Genomic DNA, 19236 nt, shown 5'->3' with positions numbered 1-19236 from the left:
TATACACATTTAAAATTCCAATGCACTTTCAATAATTCCAAAATATTTAATAAAATAGATATACTAGTCTAAATAGCTAATATAAAACTGCAGACTTGTATTAAATTTCAATAACTTACTACAAACATGGAAATATAACTATTTTGCATTTGTCTTGATTATCCTCCAAGTTAGTTAAGCAAAGTTAATTTTAAAGTTTGTTAAGGGTGAAGCAAATTATTGAAGATGGTGACCAACAGTATTTAATGATAAAAAGAACATGAATTTAAACATGTTACTGAAAAAAGTGTTGCTTTGAACTAGGAAATATCTTACTATTTCAAGAACTTAATTCAAAAATAATTTATAATTCAGGAACTTAATTTACAGTTAATGAAGTCACAAAATTCAATAAAAATATAGATCATGTTCTCAGAATATGGCTTTTTTATATAAATTGCATAAAATTGTATATAAATTATTGGAAAAACTTTTTTAAAGAATGCTTTAACTTTTCATAAAAAAAATTTTTTTTTAACTCGACACAAGACAGTTTTCAGTCTTGTCTTGTAAAATTACCCAATGGTGCAATGCAGAAGTTTGAAAAAAAAAGAGGTACCAAGTCGGGTGTCATCTGACCATCTTCAAAATTACAAAACTCTCATACCCTAAAATAGTGCTATGTTGCTTTAAATTGGAAAATTAAAAGTAAATTTGTCTCTTTTTAAATCACTGGTAACAAACATTACATCTTTTATGGGATTTTTTTTCAGCAATTAATTACTGGTAGGCAGTCAATAGGCAAGCACTTATTTTCCCAATTGATTCTAATATTTCTGGTTAGTCCTTTATTTAGTTTAAATCAAAATGACAGTAGTTCCTATTTAACATTTTCTGCTAATTTACATTACTATATCTGGTCATGTAAAAGCATAAGTTGATTGAATTATTGAGAATTGATTGAGCTATTGATTTCAATTAAATTTAAAAAACATTTTTAGTTACACAATTCAACATCAATAGTTTTGTCACCTAAAATATCAATTAGATCGACAAAATTTCATACCCTTAACATTGATCTTATATTTCTTCAGAGTTGTAGATCCATTTGGAATGTCTTCAATAAAGGTTATATATCCTTTATTAACCAATTTTAATAAATTGGCTCTGCACCGTCCTTTGCACTTTGTATCATAATCTTTATCTTGCTTGTATTCTTCATATTTTTTTGATAACTTATCCAATTCCTATAAAAAAAAATTTAATTCTAAAGAAAATTTTTTTATTAAACCATCAACTGAGAATGCAAAATCTAAACTAATTTTTTTTATATATATCTAAGCTAGTCTTTATAAAAAATCATTTGCTAACTAAAAATCATCTGAAGGTTTGATTTGACTGCAAATAAGTAAATTTTAATGTGTTCTGTCTGAAATTTAAAAAATCTGATTAACTCATGATTGGAATTTTAAATTTTTAAATGATACCAAGACTTAATTTTAACTCTATTTTTAAGTGCTTTGAATAAAACATAAATAATGTAAATGAAGTTAGAATTGTTTAATATTCAGAATAAAAAATAAGTTAACAAATTACTACTAATAAAACTTACAATATTTAAAATAAAATTAAAAAATTAAGTTTAAAAAAATGTTCATTTTTTAGAATTAAGAAAGTATAAAATACCAAGTGGCCTGTTAAACATTTAAAAGCAATTTTTTCTTCACTTATGTTTTGCAACATTCACAAAAGTTAATAAAGATGCCAAAATAAATCAGGCAAATTATTTTAACTATATATAATTTAGATAAAAATAAAATTTACTTTGGGCAAGGTAAATCAACTTTCTAAAAAGTCAAAATATTCAGAGAATTTCTAATATGGAGTTGAAGGATCTATTAAATTTCTAAAGAAATTTTAACAGCTTGTATTAGTATTCTTGAATAATATGATCAAGATTAATACTTTTTTTATATAAAAAGATTGAAAAATTCAGACTTTTAGATATTTTATACCCTATTTTTAATGAATGTGCTTTATTTATATCAAACAAATCTAATGTTAACATTTTCTTGTGTAAAATATTTTAACCTAATTTAAAAGCATCAATCAATATTACTTTAAGAAAATGCACTTATTTTGCTTTTTAGGTTCAACTGCCTCCTAATTACAAGAGTTTGTTCATAAAGAGATTAGAATAATAGCCGAGAAATAAGTGAAAGATTTAGTATGTGGGAAATTTTGTTTACAAGTATAAAATCCATTAATGGCAATAAGAAATTCCAAGCTAAAAGACTGATAATTTTTTTTTTGTATCAAATTGAATAACAGGAATAAAAAGCAAAGCTTAACAATTGACCATCTATAAAAATTAATCATGGATCTTATTGGTCCATGGTTATTATAAGATACACCTTAAAGAAATTTATTGAAAGCATTGGCTTTGTCATATTCAAATCTATGCTATACTGCATAGTAATTTGAACAATGCATTTAACTTCAAATTATGATAGAAATTTAAACTCAACACATTTTAAAACCCTTATTTCTGTTCTGTTCAATATGTTCATACATGTATTTAATAAGTTTAACTAAAATTTAAATTTAATAATACATATTTGAATTTAAATCCTAACAAATTAAAATAGATTAAAGCAAGTCGGATTCAAACAATTTGGCACAAAAAAAAAAGCAAATTAGTAATTTAAGAGATTTAATATACATCTTAACTGGAAATGAAAACTAAGTTATTTTCTTTTTATCAACAATTATAAAAAAAAAAAAAAAAAAAAAACATTTTTTAGAAGCATAGAAGTTGTAAATATAAATATATATAGCAATACCATGAAGTTGGAAGAAAAAATCTAAATTTGGATATGCAACATTACTAGACATAGCATATTTGCATTCAGGATGAAAAAATACATTAATTTACTCTAAAGGCAAGGAGCAGAGCAGTGGGAAATAAAATTAGAAAATCTTACTATAAATAGTTCCAAGTCATCCACCTTCCACTCAGAATTATTTTTATGCACAAATCTTATTATGAATTCTTGTCTTATTTCATTAAACCAATATAGCACATGTGGATATTTTCTATTTTTTAGACAGCATACAATCGTCTGCAATACTTTTGACTGTGGAAGCTGAAAAATAAAACATGTCTTAGCATCTTAAATATATTCAAATACTTTATTAATAAAAAAACTGTTTAATAAGACTATTATATTTGCAGTTTATAAAATATCTTGAAGTTAAACTTTTATTTCATCTATTATTTTTTATTATAATTAAATACCTACAATAAACTTAACTTTTTTTTTTTATGTAAGCATATTGATTGAACATCTTTGAAAATAAATGAGCAACCTAGGATCAACCATAAAAAATGTACAATTAAAAATAATTAAGTTTATGACAACTTATTTCTAGATAAATTAGGAGTACTTATTGAAAAACATGATCAACCTTAATGTAAAGATTCATTAATAAAGAAAATCCTCGATTTTTAAACCATCATGTTTTGTTCAATTTGAAATGCTAGCATTAGCACTAGACCTACTAAAATTTATTATTTGTAACATCTTAAGTATTTTAATACAATATTTTTTACATGAAATTTTGTGAAAAAATATATGAACTAGTTAATCTTCATTTCTAAATATCAAGACATACAATATACAGGTTCATTATACTATCCATTAAGCAAAGACAAAGTGATATTTTACAATTTAAAAAAGTACACATGCAAGTTCATGGGCAACACTACTAGTCATTATAGAGTTGATAGGAGGTACATTAATACTATTATCTGAAAATCTGTTTCCTTTTTAAGCTGATCTCTATTATTCACCTAACCTATAACTATCTTAATTTAAATATACTAGAATAGTTAAAGTTAGGATATTAATCAAATCCAATATAATATCCAATTTTATAAACTAATGATTTCAGCTTTATTAAAATCAAATTGTATATTTTTTAATATTTTGATTTATCAATAAATTAACAAGATTAAACAAAAGAATTCTATATTATCTATGTTAAACTAAACTTTTTTTTTTCCTTTTTTCTTTTTGCAAGATTCAGATAAAATGATTTAAAATAAAATTCACAATGCCTGCAAAAAAAAAATCATTAATTGAAAAATTTTCAAATTCATTAAAATTATTTTTGTGATTGAAAGTCACTACATTATATAAATTATCAGTTGAATGTGCTTTCAAAATATATATTATTAATACATTTTAAAACTACAGCAGTTGCCTTTTCTTTGCAATTTGTTACCATCATACAAATGTCTACTATAAAAGAATAGAATATACTTGTCTGTATAATTAATATTTTCAAACAAAGAAATAATTTCATAGGCCAATTATCAAACTTCAAATATAAAATTCAGACTTCTGCATCAACAGATGAATACTAATGATGTAATGGTTATTATAATAGGTCCCAAAAGCATTTTAAATGAGGAAAATGACACATTAATATAACTATGGTAAATCAATATTAAGAAATGTAATTTGTTATTAATAGATATATGTAATAAGAAATTTCAGAAATAAAAACTTAAAAATAATTTTTTGGCTTGCAAAGATATTCCAAATTTGCTAGATGCATTCTTTAGGTTACAAATTTGATAAAAATATAATCAGATATATACATATAAATTTAGAAGATTAATGAACCATTACAGCAATATAATTTATTGCTTAGATATAACGTAAAACTTCACTTTTTCAAAACTATGTAAAAACATTTTTAAATACTCAAGTAATTAAACTTAGCTCATAATGTAAAAAATATATATTTACATTTCTAATCATTAAAAGTTTTAAATAAGTCAATATGTTTTCTAAATAAATTTTACCTATCAGGGCATTAATTTAATGATATCTATAATTTTTAAATTTGTAAACCTTATATAAATGATAAAATTTTAAAAAATACTAAAAAGTTGTTATTTTTTTCAAAGATATTTAAATGTACTTTTAAAATCAAGTTTAATTTTTACAATATTGCAAAAGTTTTTAAAATATTGAAAAAAGAAAATAATTTCCGTTTGAATGTTAATTTTTTTGAATTTTAATGTTCTAAGAAAAGCTACAAAGGATTTTTAAAAATCAAAAACCATCTTTTCTCAATTACTTTCATTTACATAGCTATCACAAATATAAGTTTTTAATTTAAAGCATTCAACTTTAAAAAGTTAAGTTTTAGAAGACTCTTTAAAAATGTCTAATAAATCCATTTTTATATCTTGTACATAAATGTTTGAGATTAATCTCATTTTAGATATTTTCTGTATTCGAAAGAAAAAAAATATTCATAAAACACTAAAAATATATTATCTAATCTTGTATTTTGTTAATTTTCAAATTTAAACTGAATTTTAAAAGTAAATTAAGATTAATCTTAATTATAATTTAGTATACTTATTATAAAGGGCAAAATTAATACATTAAGCTATTTCATAACTAAAAAATAGCTAAGCTTGCCTTCTTTTTCTTTAATTTCCCTGGCACCTGTAAAAAAAACATAAATCTAGTTTAATAAATGAGAATAGTAATAAAATTCATATTATAAATATCAAAGGTTAAAAAGAATATTATACCAAATACTACTTTAAATATTTAAAAAGGAGAATAAGGAAAAAATTTCAGGATGTAATGAAAATTTTTAATTTCATACTTAATAATAAAAAGACATCCTTGTTTATGTTACCTAATCTAGTACCAATACTAAAAAACTTGATAATAAATGGAAAAAAGTATCTATGTACTAAAAAAAATATTACCTCAATTTTTTTTTTTTTTTGTAGTCTATATAATAAAATTAATTTTTAAAGTCAGTATTATCAGATTTTTTTGGAATTCTACAATAAGATAAAAAAATTTTTATATCAAAGTGACTGAAATTGATAAAATTTTAAAAAGTCAATAAATAAAAATATATAGACTTTTACATAAGTAATCAATAGTTTTTAAATTAGCTTTTAAAATAAATATTTTCACATTAATAATGCACATTTTCAGTTTTAAATTGCTTTATACCATAATGTATCATTTTAAGTTATAAACACAGCTGATTTCATATTATTAAAACAGCAGTTAGCTCATAAGTGAACCATAAGAAAATATTTCAAATCTGTGTAGGAAAAAAGAAAACTGCAATATTAGAATGTCTGGCAGAAATAAGTAAATTTGCTTCAAATGAACATAGAAAAAATTATAGCATAATCAAGCATTCATTTAATTGTACAATAGCATACACAAAATTAAGTTAGCAAATCAGTTTACAACAAAAAAAAAAGCTTTGCTAATTTTTCTTTATTAAAATGTGATAAAATATATTTAATTTCAACATCAAAATTCCTATATGCTGCATTTTAATATTACAAAGAAAAACATTTCACTAATAGAAAATAACCTTTATCATAACTAACAAAAGGAATGGAACAAATTACAACTAAAAATAAAGAACTACAAAATTTAAAGGAATTTCAAAATTTATTAAAATATTTCATGGTACATTTAAAATTTAATTTTTAAGATTTAATCAATCATGATTTATTCATTAATTAAAAAACAGACACATAACAGGGAAAACTAAAATGCATTTTAATTGTTTAATAGAAGCATTTCCAATGATGGTTTGATACTAAAAATTTTCATTTGCTACTGAAGATGTAAAAAGTCAATAGAAAGAACTAGAATAAAATTAAATATACTACTTTTCACTAATATTAATTTTAAAGTATATAATTATCCTTATTTTAATTTTATTTTAATTATTTAAAAAGTTTTTAAACTTACTTCACAACTATCCATTTCGGAAAAGATGCACAAGATACTCTAATATCATAAACGTAAGGAGATTAAAAAATTCTAAACAAACATTCCCGGTATATGTAGGTATGCAATCAAAAATTAGGTAATATTACATCACCAAAATCCAACCAATCGCAAGATAATAGAATCATGACGTAAAAAAAGTTTCAGTTCACAAAAGTCAGGATGCAGAAGAGTTTCACAGTAAGATAACTGCAGACGAAAAAGATTAAATTAAATTCCGCGCAATTATTTTTTAATGGGTTGGGGGATAAAGGTTGAGAAGTTGGGGTACAAAATTCATAAAAACAGTTGAGCAAGAATAAGTTTTGATTCAATTTTTCTGCCCATTGCCTGCGAAAATCTGATCATTTTATACTTTAAAAAGTTATGAATTGCTTTTAATTGTATTACAAGTCGTCATTTTATTTTTAAGTTTCATCCACCGTCACTACACATTTTTTCTATTTGTTTGTATAATGGTTCTCTAGAGCTACTCAAAGGATCATTAGCATATGCACCTTCGGTATTTTTTAAGAGATCACTCATATTTCTTGTACATAGACATTCTATAATATTCAAAGTATTGCAAAATGCTGTACAATATCGATAGCACAGCCTGTTCTATTTGGGTTCAACTGAACCGTTTTCTCAATTTGCAAACCTTTGTGACATACCAAATGTTTCAAGTTTTTGAATCGCAAATGTTAATTTTTATTGCACTTTGTACTGTACTTTCACAATTGGTAGATGGTACTTCTTCAATAAACATTTCTTTTGTGGAAAGTTTGTTTACAAGCTTCATCTAGTTTCTCAGGCTTATGTTAGTATAAAGCAAGTATTACGTTAGTATAAAGATATAGCCCATAAATGTCTTATCTTGATAAATTGTCTATGTAATCATACAGGGAAAAGAAAGTGTTCTAATGTAGTCGAGGAATCGAAAAGGCGGATTTAGACATCTTGCGACCCTAGACAGTGTACATTATGAAACTCCCATCTTGATGAATCAATTTACAAGTTTCACACTGCAGAATACTTTTCATGGAATAAGCTAATTGCTTATTTTATGTTCAACGTTTGTTTTAATGACTTAGTAAAAATGCATATATTATTTATTATGAATGACATCCAAGTATTTTAACAGTAAGATATTTGTATACATTGACATATACGTAAATGTTTAAAAATGCTGTATAAACAAAATCAATGTAATGAAAGAGAAAAACTGTTCTGCACTAAATATTGATTTCATATTTCATAGTTTTATAAGTTTTATAAATTGATTTAATTGGTAAAGTGTCAATAACATTTTTAATCGACTTACTTGCATCTCCTTTCAGACAAATTTTCTCGGGTAGCTTCCTAATCAGCTTAGTCGAAATCTGACATTAAGAGTAACCAATACCATCTCGAAAAATCCTCAATGTTGATAAGGTGTAACACTCCAGGATTAAAGTACACTATGATAAAGCATGCAGAGCAGATTCCCTGGCTTGACTGCGGAATTCAAAAGTCGAATGGATTCGGCATAAATATCTTCATTAACTGCACGAGATACATTTTTGAATAATACACTAAGATTATACAAGAATCTCATAACATATGAAAAGTCATTTCTCGGCTACTAATCAATTGATGGAATCCGGATCATAAAAGTACTGGCAATAGGACTTACCAATGATCACTTGGTTATGACGATAAGAAAATAGAAAATGCCCATTACCCAGAGTAATATATTAACCATATCCAGACCATATTAAGACTAACTTTAATCATGTCAATTCGGATGAACTGCATTTTATCACAACAAAGAGATTTAAAGTATACTTGCATAATAAATCATTCCGATTAGTTGTTTATGCAAAAGAGGGAATTCAAATGCCGACGAAAACTGGCGAAATCATCCATTTGTTGTTTAAGTTTTATTTTACATTACCTCTCAAAAGGCAGATAAACATGTAAGCTAGCACTGGAGACCAATCTAAGAATTACGAGGAAAAGTTTCCGAAATCAGTAGCGTTGCTTTCGTGATTTTTCTCCAAACAGAGAGCAGTGTAGTTATTATTTCTCAAAATTGGTCATCATTTGGGGCAGGCGACAATTTACGATATTATTAAATATCATGAACTTTCGCTTGAAATTTATCGAAATCGAAGCAAAGGCCGGGTTCTTTTTCTTATTTTAAATATATAGAAAGTTGACTACAACATAACTGAATTTTTAAAAAATTAGGTAAAAATCATCGTTCTTTTGTGTTTGTTAAAAGTAATGTAACAATGCCTCATGCTAAAAAGAAAGTTGGCCGACGAACCATTAAATTTCTAGATGATATCAATATTTTAGTTATTTTCAAATCCTTTTTTTTCGGTCAAATTAATGGGCCAAATCCATGCAACTTAGTTTGATAAAAGCTTTATTTTCCTTAATTTCAAATTCTCAAAAAATGTAAGCATATTCAGAGGTGGCGGTAGAGATTTGACGACAAGGAGGCAAGCTCCATATCTCTAATTTGGCTTCAAAATAACTCGTAATTAATTTTACATTCAATTAAAGAAAATCTAGTATTATTCAATTCTTTTTTATTCAGATGCTGATCCTTTTTTTCATTGTTAAAACTTTATAAAGTTATTTGTGAAAAAAAAAAACAGGTTCTCAGTTTCTTTTACTAACCATCAAAAAATTGTCAATATTTGAGTATTTTTTATGAGACGTGAGATTTAATTTCTCTGCGCTCTAATTTTAGAAAAAATAGAGATTGTAGATTGATAGACTAGACTGTAGTATATAGATAGAAACAAAGATTGTACCAAAATGACGTATCATGCTAAATGGTCAAATGCGTACTCTTACTATTTTATATCAAAAGCTATATAAAATGAATGTTGAAACAAAGTTTTATAAAAGTAACTGTTTTAGAAATCCAGAATAATAAATATTCGATGTTTTCTTCAAAAACCAATTTTTCTGTTTAGTCCCCTACCTAAAATATTTGTTAAGTAAGAATTGCAACAACGAGCAAGAATTAAGATGTGTTTCGAATCTGAAGAGAATAAGCGCTCGTACTCAACAAAACTTTACTATAGTTCGGACACGAACAATACAGAATGCTGAAAAAATACAATGTTTTTTAAGAAAGCCGGAGAAAATATTTTGTAAATATATGTACAAACTTACTATTTTATGTAAGATATGAAAAATGGACTGCTTAAACGTTAGATCCCCTTGTATTTATTTTTCTATATATATTTAGGCTTAAAAAAACCAATGCTTTTTATTTAAAAAAATAGATCTTGAACATGAATTCACCTACTTCATTTTTATTTATGCTCTTTCTGACTATTCTATGTACTAAAGTACTTTCTTAATTCGAAGTTATTACAAGCTAATATTCCTATCAAAAGGTGAGTTTATCCCCTCAGTTGCATGCATAGGCTTTTTTAACCCCTTCATATACAATGGCGAGTCTAACTAGGATATGGAATTATTTAATTTTTAATTTTAAATCTGCAATTAAGTAAAAGTATTAAGTAAATTAAAACGCTAAAATCACTTGAAAACTCATTACCTCAAATGCCCTTATATTTTTCTGGTGATTAAGATAACGATAACTTTCCCAAATAAGATATGCCATCTAATTTGGAAATTAAGTAAATTCGTATATCAAGGGATTAAAGTGTTATTTATGAATATTCTAAAAATAACTATTTTAATCATCTTTTTATCAAGACATTTTTATTCAAAGTCTATTAAAAATTTAGAAGCATCGGAAATTACATACTTTTTGCCGATAATAGTAATTGAAAGTATATATAAATGATACGTTCTCCGATTACATAGTCATAATATTGAATGCAGATTCTTAAGCATTTAAGTAATAATTTATTTAAAAAAATTAGCGCATACTTGGATAAACTCTTTTAGTGGAGCTAAAAAGCTACCATACCAAAAATGTTTTTTTTTTTTTGTTGCCAACTGCAGTCGGTAATATTTCTGTAGTGTAATAATTGTAGCCTGATAAATTAGATTGCAAAAGAAAACAGATATTTTATTGTTGAATGGATTTAATTTACAATTATACAATTTACTTACTCCAGTGATTTACAATGAATTCACATAATTTGGTTATAACAAAATAACTCTTCTTAGCATGCATACTCACAAGAGTGTCAAAAGAAAACGGTGCTTTTTTTTAAATTTTAACCATTAACTAGATTTTAATAAATTCTCATAGTGAAACGAATAAAAAACTTCTCAATTCGTTACCGAGGAAATAACAATTATATGTATAAGATGATGATTAATTTTAGAACTTGGATTTCAATTATGAATTATGGAAAACAACTCTATCGTCCTATTCATGAATATAAAAGTTTCAATTTCTTTAATAATTCCATTGGCAGGTAATCGAAGTGCCAGATGATTTTTTTTTTTTTCTTTCCATAATCTATGATAAAATTTTAGCTGAAGGATTAGTCGGAAAAAATGCGACGTCGTATTCATTTGCCAGATTATTGACTATTCAGCTAAACATAGTATCAATTATATGCTGAATGAACATTATGACATTTAAATAAAATGACTGAGAATTTGGACTCGTCGACATCCCTTCGCATTGAATTCTTAGTCAACCGATCAAAATTTCTTGACAAAATGCGACACGTCTTATGTTTTATACACATGCCGTCTTGTCGGTTGTATTGCCAAAAGTAGTGCAAATTAAAAGATTGATGAATGACATTTGAATCAAATGTCTGAAAATCTGTGGATATATTCTTCGGCATTCATCATATTTAGTTCATAGTCGGCCGCCCAAAGTTATCGGCAGAATGCGGTATCTTATTCACTTGTCGGATATATTGCCAAATCTAATGCAAATTATAAGCTAAGTGAACGCATTTCAATCAAATATCTGAAAATCTGCAGATTTAACATCTTCGGCACTCACCGCATTGAGTTTAGTCGACCGACCAAAAATTGCTGGCAAAAGGAGAATATCACCTTTTCAATATCTTATTCACTTTTAACCTTGCCGATTCTATTGCCAAAAGTAGTACAAATTATAAGCTTAATGTCTTAATGGTTGAAAATCTGCGAACTAATTCTCAAAAATTGTCCGTAAAACGGCGTATTATTGACGTACCACTATCGATTATTGACCTACCCTGAATCGATTTTGCCAAATACAGCCAAAACACTTTAACCATTACTTGGATATTTCGATTGTTACAATATATTAACTTTAAGGTGGATTTTAAATAATCATATTCGATAATGCTCTTCGATTCGACATTGCCGACGAAACTCTGAATTTCTCGCCGACGGGGGGGGGGGGCAAGAGGTTGCCAACAGAGGGGGGGCAATAGCCCCCTTCCCCCCTACTACCGCCGCCTCTGAGCATATTACTAGGAAAAGAATACTGTTTAATAGATTGAATGCTACTTTTGCGTTATGCATTCGGATATGCTTCCAATTTTCTCACCGTGTAACGAGTTAGATTATGCTATTTTAAAATTTGTATACATTTTTTCTCTCTGCCTTATTAAAATCGCTAAGATTTCGGAAACATATCATTGATTTTAAAAAATGGGTCTTAAAATTTGCAAAAACATCAATAAAAAATTAGAATTTCTATTGCCCTTCAAAAATTGTAAAAATGTTTCGGAGGTATTTTTAAAAATTGATACCAAGTTCATCTTATTAAAATCTTTTAATAAGAACTTTCTATCGTATATAAAGTTTGGCCCCCAGGGGGGGCACCTCGAAATGAGGATATGCTTCTGGTATGGGGGTTGGATCTCGCCATCTTGGTGGGTACATAAATAGGTGGGGGATCTGGCTCCTCCCATAGATGACGGGACGCACTTTCTTCGGGAAGGGTTGTACCGTGGCCGGTGATGGCCCTTAGGACTCAACCACAGTTCCCGCCAATGTTGCTGTTGCGGCGGTCCGGTTATTCAGTATTCTTTATTCGTGTGCCTTCGGGCGGGTCGGAGAATCAGTGATATAACTATCGTATATAAAGTTACACATTTGCTGGTTGCAAATAGTAACCAGCTAATTTAATTTTTACCATCTCATATGCAACCCATGCAAAGAAAGTATTGTAATCGTCAAGAAATTTAGACCAAGATCTTGATGAATATCCCACATTTAATACTACTTTGAATCTAAAAAATACATTTTTAGAATTATATTTGGCTATCTGTCTACGAACTTGAATTTAAAAACGCTTTGAGCTAAGCAAATTAAATGTGTTATCTAATACTACCAAATTTGTAAAAATTCAAATTTTGAGAAATTTATTCATTGGAAGTCTGTCTGGCTATTCAAATACAAGCGAACACAATAACTACAAAATGTAAAGAGTTAAATTACAGAATTTGAATTTGTATTTAATGTCTAAAATTTAGATATTTAACAATTTTGAATGAAAAAAAAATGTCGATCGTCTGTCCGTCTGTACATTCGTATCCATGTAAACATGATACCTCAAAAACAAAAAGACTTCAACGAATTTTTGCATGTGATTTCGATACTACAAGCGCAGTCCTGTAATAAATTTTGTATTCAGTCTGATAAAAATAGACGTCTAAAATGCATACCCAGTTTCATTTCACTATACTACGAACAAACGCTCATTTGCGAGATATTGAAATTAGAAATATGAACACTCATGGCGTTCAAGACTTTGTCAAAATTTTATGTGGAGGAGACGACACTTCTATTATGCAAAAAGTGAACAAGTTTCGGCTAAGCCTAAACTTGCTCCTGCAGGTTCTAGTTATTAGAAAGCAAAAGATGTGAAAAATAGGAATAAAAAGTATTAACTGACTCAATGGCCAATACTTAAGATAACTTCGCGATGTTATATGGTATTATGTCGTGCACAATCTTGTGCAATTAGGGAAAAAATTTGTTTAGTTATAGAATAAAAATTATTTGCTTCCTGTAATAAATTTTAAATTTGGAGACGACGGAATTAAGGCATTGTGTCTCTCGGTCCAAGCAAGGGGGTCCACCCCAAGGGAAGAGACAAAATTGGTGAAGAATGGAAAAAAGCAGACTACTGTTATTATCGGGATCCAACTATCTGATTACGGCATTAGGAAATAACGAAATTAAACAGCATTACCGATTGGTTGTTCACAGAGAAAGTAATCTTGGGAAATTTTGGAATTGCTTTTATTGATGCTGAGAAATTTTGAGTAATACGAAAGTAAAATCAGTATGAAGCTGCATGCTTTCTTGAACGGGCACAAAGCGTAGTGCAAAGTTGAGAAAAAATTCCGTATAAGAAATAACATGCATAAATTGACTAAAAGTGTTTAAAAATATGAAGATATTTTTTTTGTAGTTCATATTCGAATTAAAAATATTGTTTACTAAATAAAAAATTACTTCTTAAACTTAGGAAATGCAACTTATGCAAATTAATAGAATAAGTAAAATTAGATCTTTGTTTCATTTTTTACATATTTTATAACAAATTTGGCTGTCAGATATGGCTAATAAATCGTTCTTAACTAATGCTAAGCTATAAATTTTCAATTGAGAAAATTTTTGGAGTTTGCGATTGATAATTGATAGGACCAGCATCATTTTCAAAATAGAAAAAAATCTGACGCAAATCAAATTACTTTCTCAATATTTTATTACGATCCTGGAAGGCAAAAGTCGATAATAGACTGACTGACGCCTGGATATTCCTCTTCAAAAAACAAACAAACATTTTGAATTTTATCGGTTGGAACCTATTTGTCTATCTGCCGAAGGCTTAGGGCGACGACATGCCAATTCATTAACAAGAAAAGGTATATTTCAATTTTTGTTAAATGAACTAAAAAAAATTTAAATATTGAAATAAATATGAAATTATTATATGCTTTAGAAGAATGAATTCAAGAAAGACGACAAGTAGAATTAGCAACTCTTTCTGTATTTGTAAAATCCACAAATCATTTCTAGCTCAGCAAAGAAATCTGGTGTAGCTCTAGTGCTCAACTTCAAAAACCGAAATTATCAAGTTACCTGGAAAGATATTGTCTAGAATATTTCCAAATTCTTATGCTATGTCTGATGAAGAGCAAATCGAAGAAACTACTCAGAATAATGCTTTTTTAAAAGAAGCTATGTAAAAATCAACTTCTAAGTTTCTTAAAGACCGTGAAGAAAAACTTACAAATCCAAAGACACGGAAAGCTGAATTTTCATTATTTGAGACAACGAATAAAAAACAAAACTTAGATTTGTTATTTGATGTCATGAAAACTATAAAATCAAGCTCAGTAGCAAGTGAACGAGTATTTTCAATTTCAGGCAATATTATACCCAAAATATGAACAGGACTTGGCCACCATTCAGTGGATGTTTTATGTTTTTTTAAAATTCTATTTTCTTAGGAGAAATTAAAATTAGTGAAACTAATATAAATTTTAATTGAAATTTCTTTGAGTTTTTTTTTTTTTTTTTGGTAAGTAATATGTATATGTAATCCCTAATTTTTTAAAAATATATTTTGACTTTGGTATTGATTTTGTTTTTTATTTTATATAAATTAAATGAAATATTTGTCCCTATTCTATTTCTTTGGACAAAAATTTAAAAACCGGCATAAACCGGTTTTTCGAAAAAAATTGAATTCGAAAACCTTTTTTTCAAAAAACCCTATTTCCGATTAAGATCGGAATTCAGTCTATGCACCTGCAAGTGTAGTGAGACTCCAACTTAGAGGTGAAATCTCCGACTCAGAGTGACACAAGTTCACATTACGCGTTGTTATTCAACAGTAGATTTATACGAATTAAAAAAAGATTAAAAGAAAATTGTGATATTTTCGTTTTGCAAAATCAATCAGCATCAAACGAAGATACGCATTCGCACTATTCGCAATTCTTTCTGATCGATTTTCATTAAATGCAAATTTAATTTATTTCAGATGAACTGATTTGAAAATTTTCGAAATGTAGAAAAAAAAAATACAAAGCAACTATTCATTTTAATTATTGAGTTAGCTACCCAAATTAGCCCAAGTTTTTACACAGATAAGTTACTGAAGTAGGAGGGGAGGCTAGTTTTTCGTGTTTGAAGTAAAACATTAATTTGAAAGGAAGCAAAAAGTTATACGTATTAAAAAGACCTAGGAAATGAACTCAAAATTGTGGTAGCTTAATTAAGTCACAAGATTTAAAATAAAATTTTCCAAGCGTTTATAAAAATTTGAACGAAAATTTTGTAATTACATTTAGGTAGTATTACATCGAATGAAATAACAAGTAAAAATTTCAGTTTGATATTCCCATTATTTTGTACAAAATTTAATTTTGTTGCAAAAAAAAAAAAATGCCGAAAAATGCATGTATTTTTCTAACTTTCAGAATTTGCAGATATATCCAGGAAAAATCTATTTTAAATATATTATTCTATGATTCCAAATGGTGTCATAATGGTCGATTTTCAAAGGAGAAGTGTGAAAATTTCATTTAAAAAAGAAAAAAATTCTTTATGGCCACTGATTTTCGAAGAGTACGAAATAGCCATGACCTCAAACATAAAAGTCAAAAAATAAATTCAAGCTTAAAATTTTAAAAAATGTTAATTTTACATTAAATTTTACCACTTTTAGTTGGAAATCATTGCGATATCATTTGAAATCGTAGGACAGCATATGTAAATTAAGGAATTTATATATTTGTCCTCGAATTAAGATTGATGAAAAGTAGGTAGGTACAGGCATTTTTCAAAGATCCGGTTTTTTTTTTTTTTTTTTTCTTCTCCCCCGAAAATTTCTCACTTAAAATTTAAAAAAAAATGCAGATATTTGCAGATATAAAGTTATTTCCTTCCTCTGTAATATGTACTTAACTGTAATTACAAAATTTCCCATACAATTTAAAAAATTAAATAGAGAATTAAAAAATATTTAAATTTTCATGATCTAATACACGGATTCTTTTATATAGGCTTTTATTATTCGTTTTCCTTTCAGATTACTATATACGTGTTTATGTGGGAGGATTAAACACGAAAAACCAACGTTCAGTGTTGCAGCGAGGTCCTTAAGACTGAGGTGAAGCCTGGTAACAATTTGCCCTCAATGGCTTAGCTGTAAAAAATGGTGCCCAAGATTATTTTTAAACCCCTTCGTGATATTTCTCTTTAATAGTGAAATAAACGTACTATGTTTTATCGCCTTGAATGTCTTAAGACTAAAGCCGAGCATTTTTATCTATTCTCCCACCTGTTACACCACTGCCAACATTAACCCCGCCCCCTCCTCTTATTCTTTAACATATCTGGATGCAAACCTAGAGATCTATTTTATTGGTTTTGTTTGGTTTAGTTATATTAACGTCCCGTTTGTAGCAACACTAGATCTAAGTAATTAAATATAAATTTCATCAACCTTAACCTTCCTAAATTTTCTCTGAAAATATTGCCTGCAAAGATGAGTTTGGTTTAGTTTGGTTAAATTAACGTCCCGTTTGAAGCAACACTAGGGCTATTTTGGGACGGACCTCGTCATTTTGAACCACGGTCAGATGACGAGGACGACACCTAAGCTGGCAACCCCCTCACCACACCACATCAGCGGGAGGACGTTTCGTCATGACGGATTTAACGTGCAACAGACCCCCTTACACGACGGTTCTTCGGTGGAATGGGGTCACGAACCTAAAACCCTCCGGATCCGAAGCCGAGACCTTACCACCAGGCCACCGGGGCCCGAGATCCATTTTATATAAAAGTATACATGAACCAATAAAAATGTTGCTATGTATTTTTCCTCCATATAAAAATACAATTCGATTGGCTATTTGTAAATTAGATAAAACGTTTCGAGTAGGGGGGGGGGAAAGAAATTTTTTGGATAAAGTCTGAAGGGAATCAAGATAAAAAATTTATTGTATATACATGATATATTTGTCAAAACTTTTTATTCAACTTTCAGCTTGATAAACTGATTTTTATATGCAAGCCTATCTCTCAATTTTATCGGGAATTTTATCAGTTCAGGAATACAATAGAATTGATGAACTAAAAACACTTCAGTTAATTGCTTGTTTTGATAAATGCTTGCAGCCATTTTTTTTTTCAATTTAACTAGTGAACAAAAAAAAAAAAGCCCCTAAATATTTTATGCTTTTCGACCACTTTATAGAAAATCAGCGAGCTTTATTGCATATTTTATAATAAATATGTAATTCTGTCAATTTTTTTTTTATCGTGTTTAAAGCGGAAAGTGCAATAATGCACATATTCTTGTTTTCATAATTTTCCCAGAAAACTAACTTATGCTTCTAGTATAGAAAACCGTGTATGAATTTTGAGTGCTTTTTTATTCCCAATTGCTACAATTATAGCAACATCACATAAAACTTCATTTATTTCAGTCGTTGCGTCGAAGTTTCCTCGTTTATTTCCCTGAAAATCTACAGATATGTAGGTGATCAACCCTTTGATGGAATGGATGTAAAATTTTATATTCTACACTTCATGTGCCGAATGTGTACCAAATTTTAACTATCTAGCTTTGTAATTATAGTATACTTGGACAGGCAGACAGATTTCCTGTCGATAGATTTCATTCAAAATTCCATAAAAATCTACAAAAATGATCACACCAAATTTCATCCTTCTAGCTTAATGTTTGAGTTCGTGTTCACAGATATAATTCCAAAATTGTCTTTTTTGAATTCAGGGAGCTCTAAAACTTGGAGATCCATCAAAATCTCTTGGTCCAATTTCTTAACAATTACAATAGTTTTTCTTTATGAATTTCGTATCTCAGCAAGAAATAAAATATTTTTTCCCATTAACAAGCGAGTAAATAGGAAATTTTAATTGGAAAAGAAACTCCTTGTTACCATTCTCGGTTCCTTAAGCGATACGGCGCGTTTTATACTTCGTAGAATAATAAACATCAATTTTCGGGAATACGGCGAGCCGATATATTAGCAAGTATGAATTTGAACATCTTCCTCTTGTACAATTGAATCCAAAACTGATCCAAGATTTCAGAAACAAGTCCACATACTACATTTAATTTATTTAAATCTTAATTGTCCAATATTTTAGGTTCTAAGATGTTCAGCGTTTAATCACATTCGATTACTCCACCCTGCCCGTAGTTACAAGGAAAAAAATCTGAATGCCTAGATCGCGGCGACAGCATTAATGGGAACTAAAGTTGAAATCTAAGAGACATCACCGGTTACGATACAACTCTTCCCATAGGAGGCATATCCCGTAATCGATAGGTGGGTAACCACGTCACACAATTTTTGTAACTACCAGTATGGCAAAAATCAACTATTCCGGGATCTACTCATCCCATATGTAACTTTATCCCTTGGAAACTAGTTTTGAAGTTATATTTACATGCATAAGAATTTTCAATCAAATAAATGGTCAACTCAATGTG

The 19236-nt window shown here is 28.0% G+C and overlaps 1 protein-coding gene across 7 annotated transcripts in view; it reads right to left on the bottom strand.

The window, feature by feature from the left end:
- Positions 1–19236, bottom strand: part of LOC129971652 (putative uncharacterized protein DDB_G0286901) — a 43255-nt gene that overhangs the window by 14946 nt on the left and 9073 nt on the right. For 2 of the 7 annotated variants that reach the window (XM_056085611.1, XM_056085610.1), the window contains 4 exons: positions 8140–8360; positions 5481–5507; positions 2964–3125; positions 1046–1226 (listed from right to left, as the gene is read on the bottom strand). In XM_056085611.1, the coding sequence (XP_055941586.1) occupies positions 1046–1226; positions 2964–3125; positions 5481–5507; positions 8140–8145 (376 nt within the window). In that variant the 5' untranslated portion in view covers positions 8146–8360. Of the gene's footprint in view, positions 1–1045; positions 1227–2963; positions 3126–5480; positions 5508–6797; positions 7207–8139; positions 8361–19236 lie in introns of those variants that run through there. The other 5 variants (XM_056085613.1, XM_056085612.1, XM_056085614.1 and 2 more) reach the window with 4 other exon arrangements.

Source organism: Argiope bruennichi, chromosome 6 (genome assembly GCF_947563725.1).
Source record: "Argiope bruennichi chromosome 6, qqArgBrue1.1, whole genome shotgun sequence".
NCBI classification, from domain to species: Eukaryota; Metazoa; Arthropoda; class Arachnida; order Araneae; family Araneidae; genus Argiope; species Argiope bruennichi.
The sequence above is the reverse complement of the archived record's forward strand: the minus strand, read 5'-3'. Positions and strand labels throughout refer to the sequence as shown.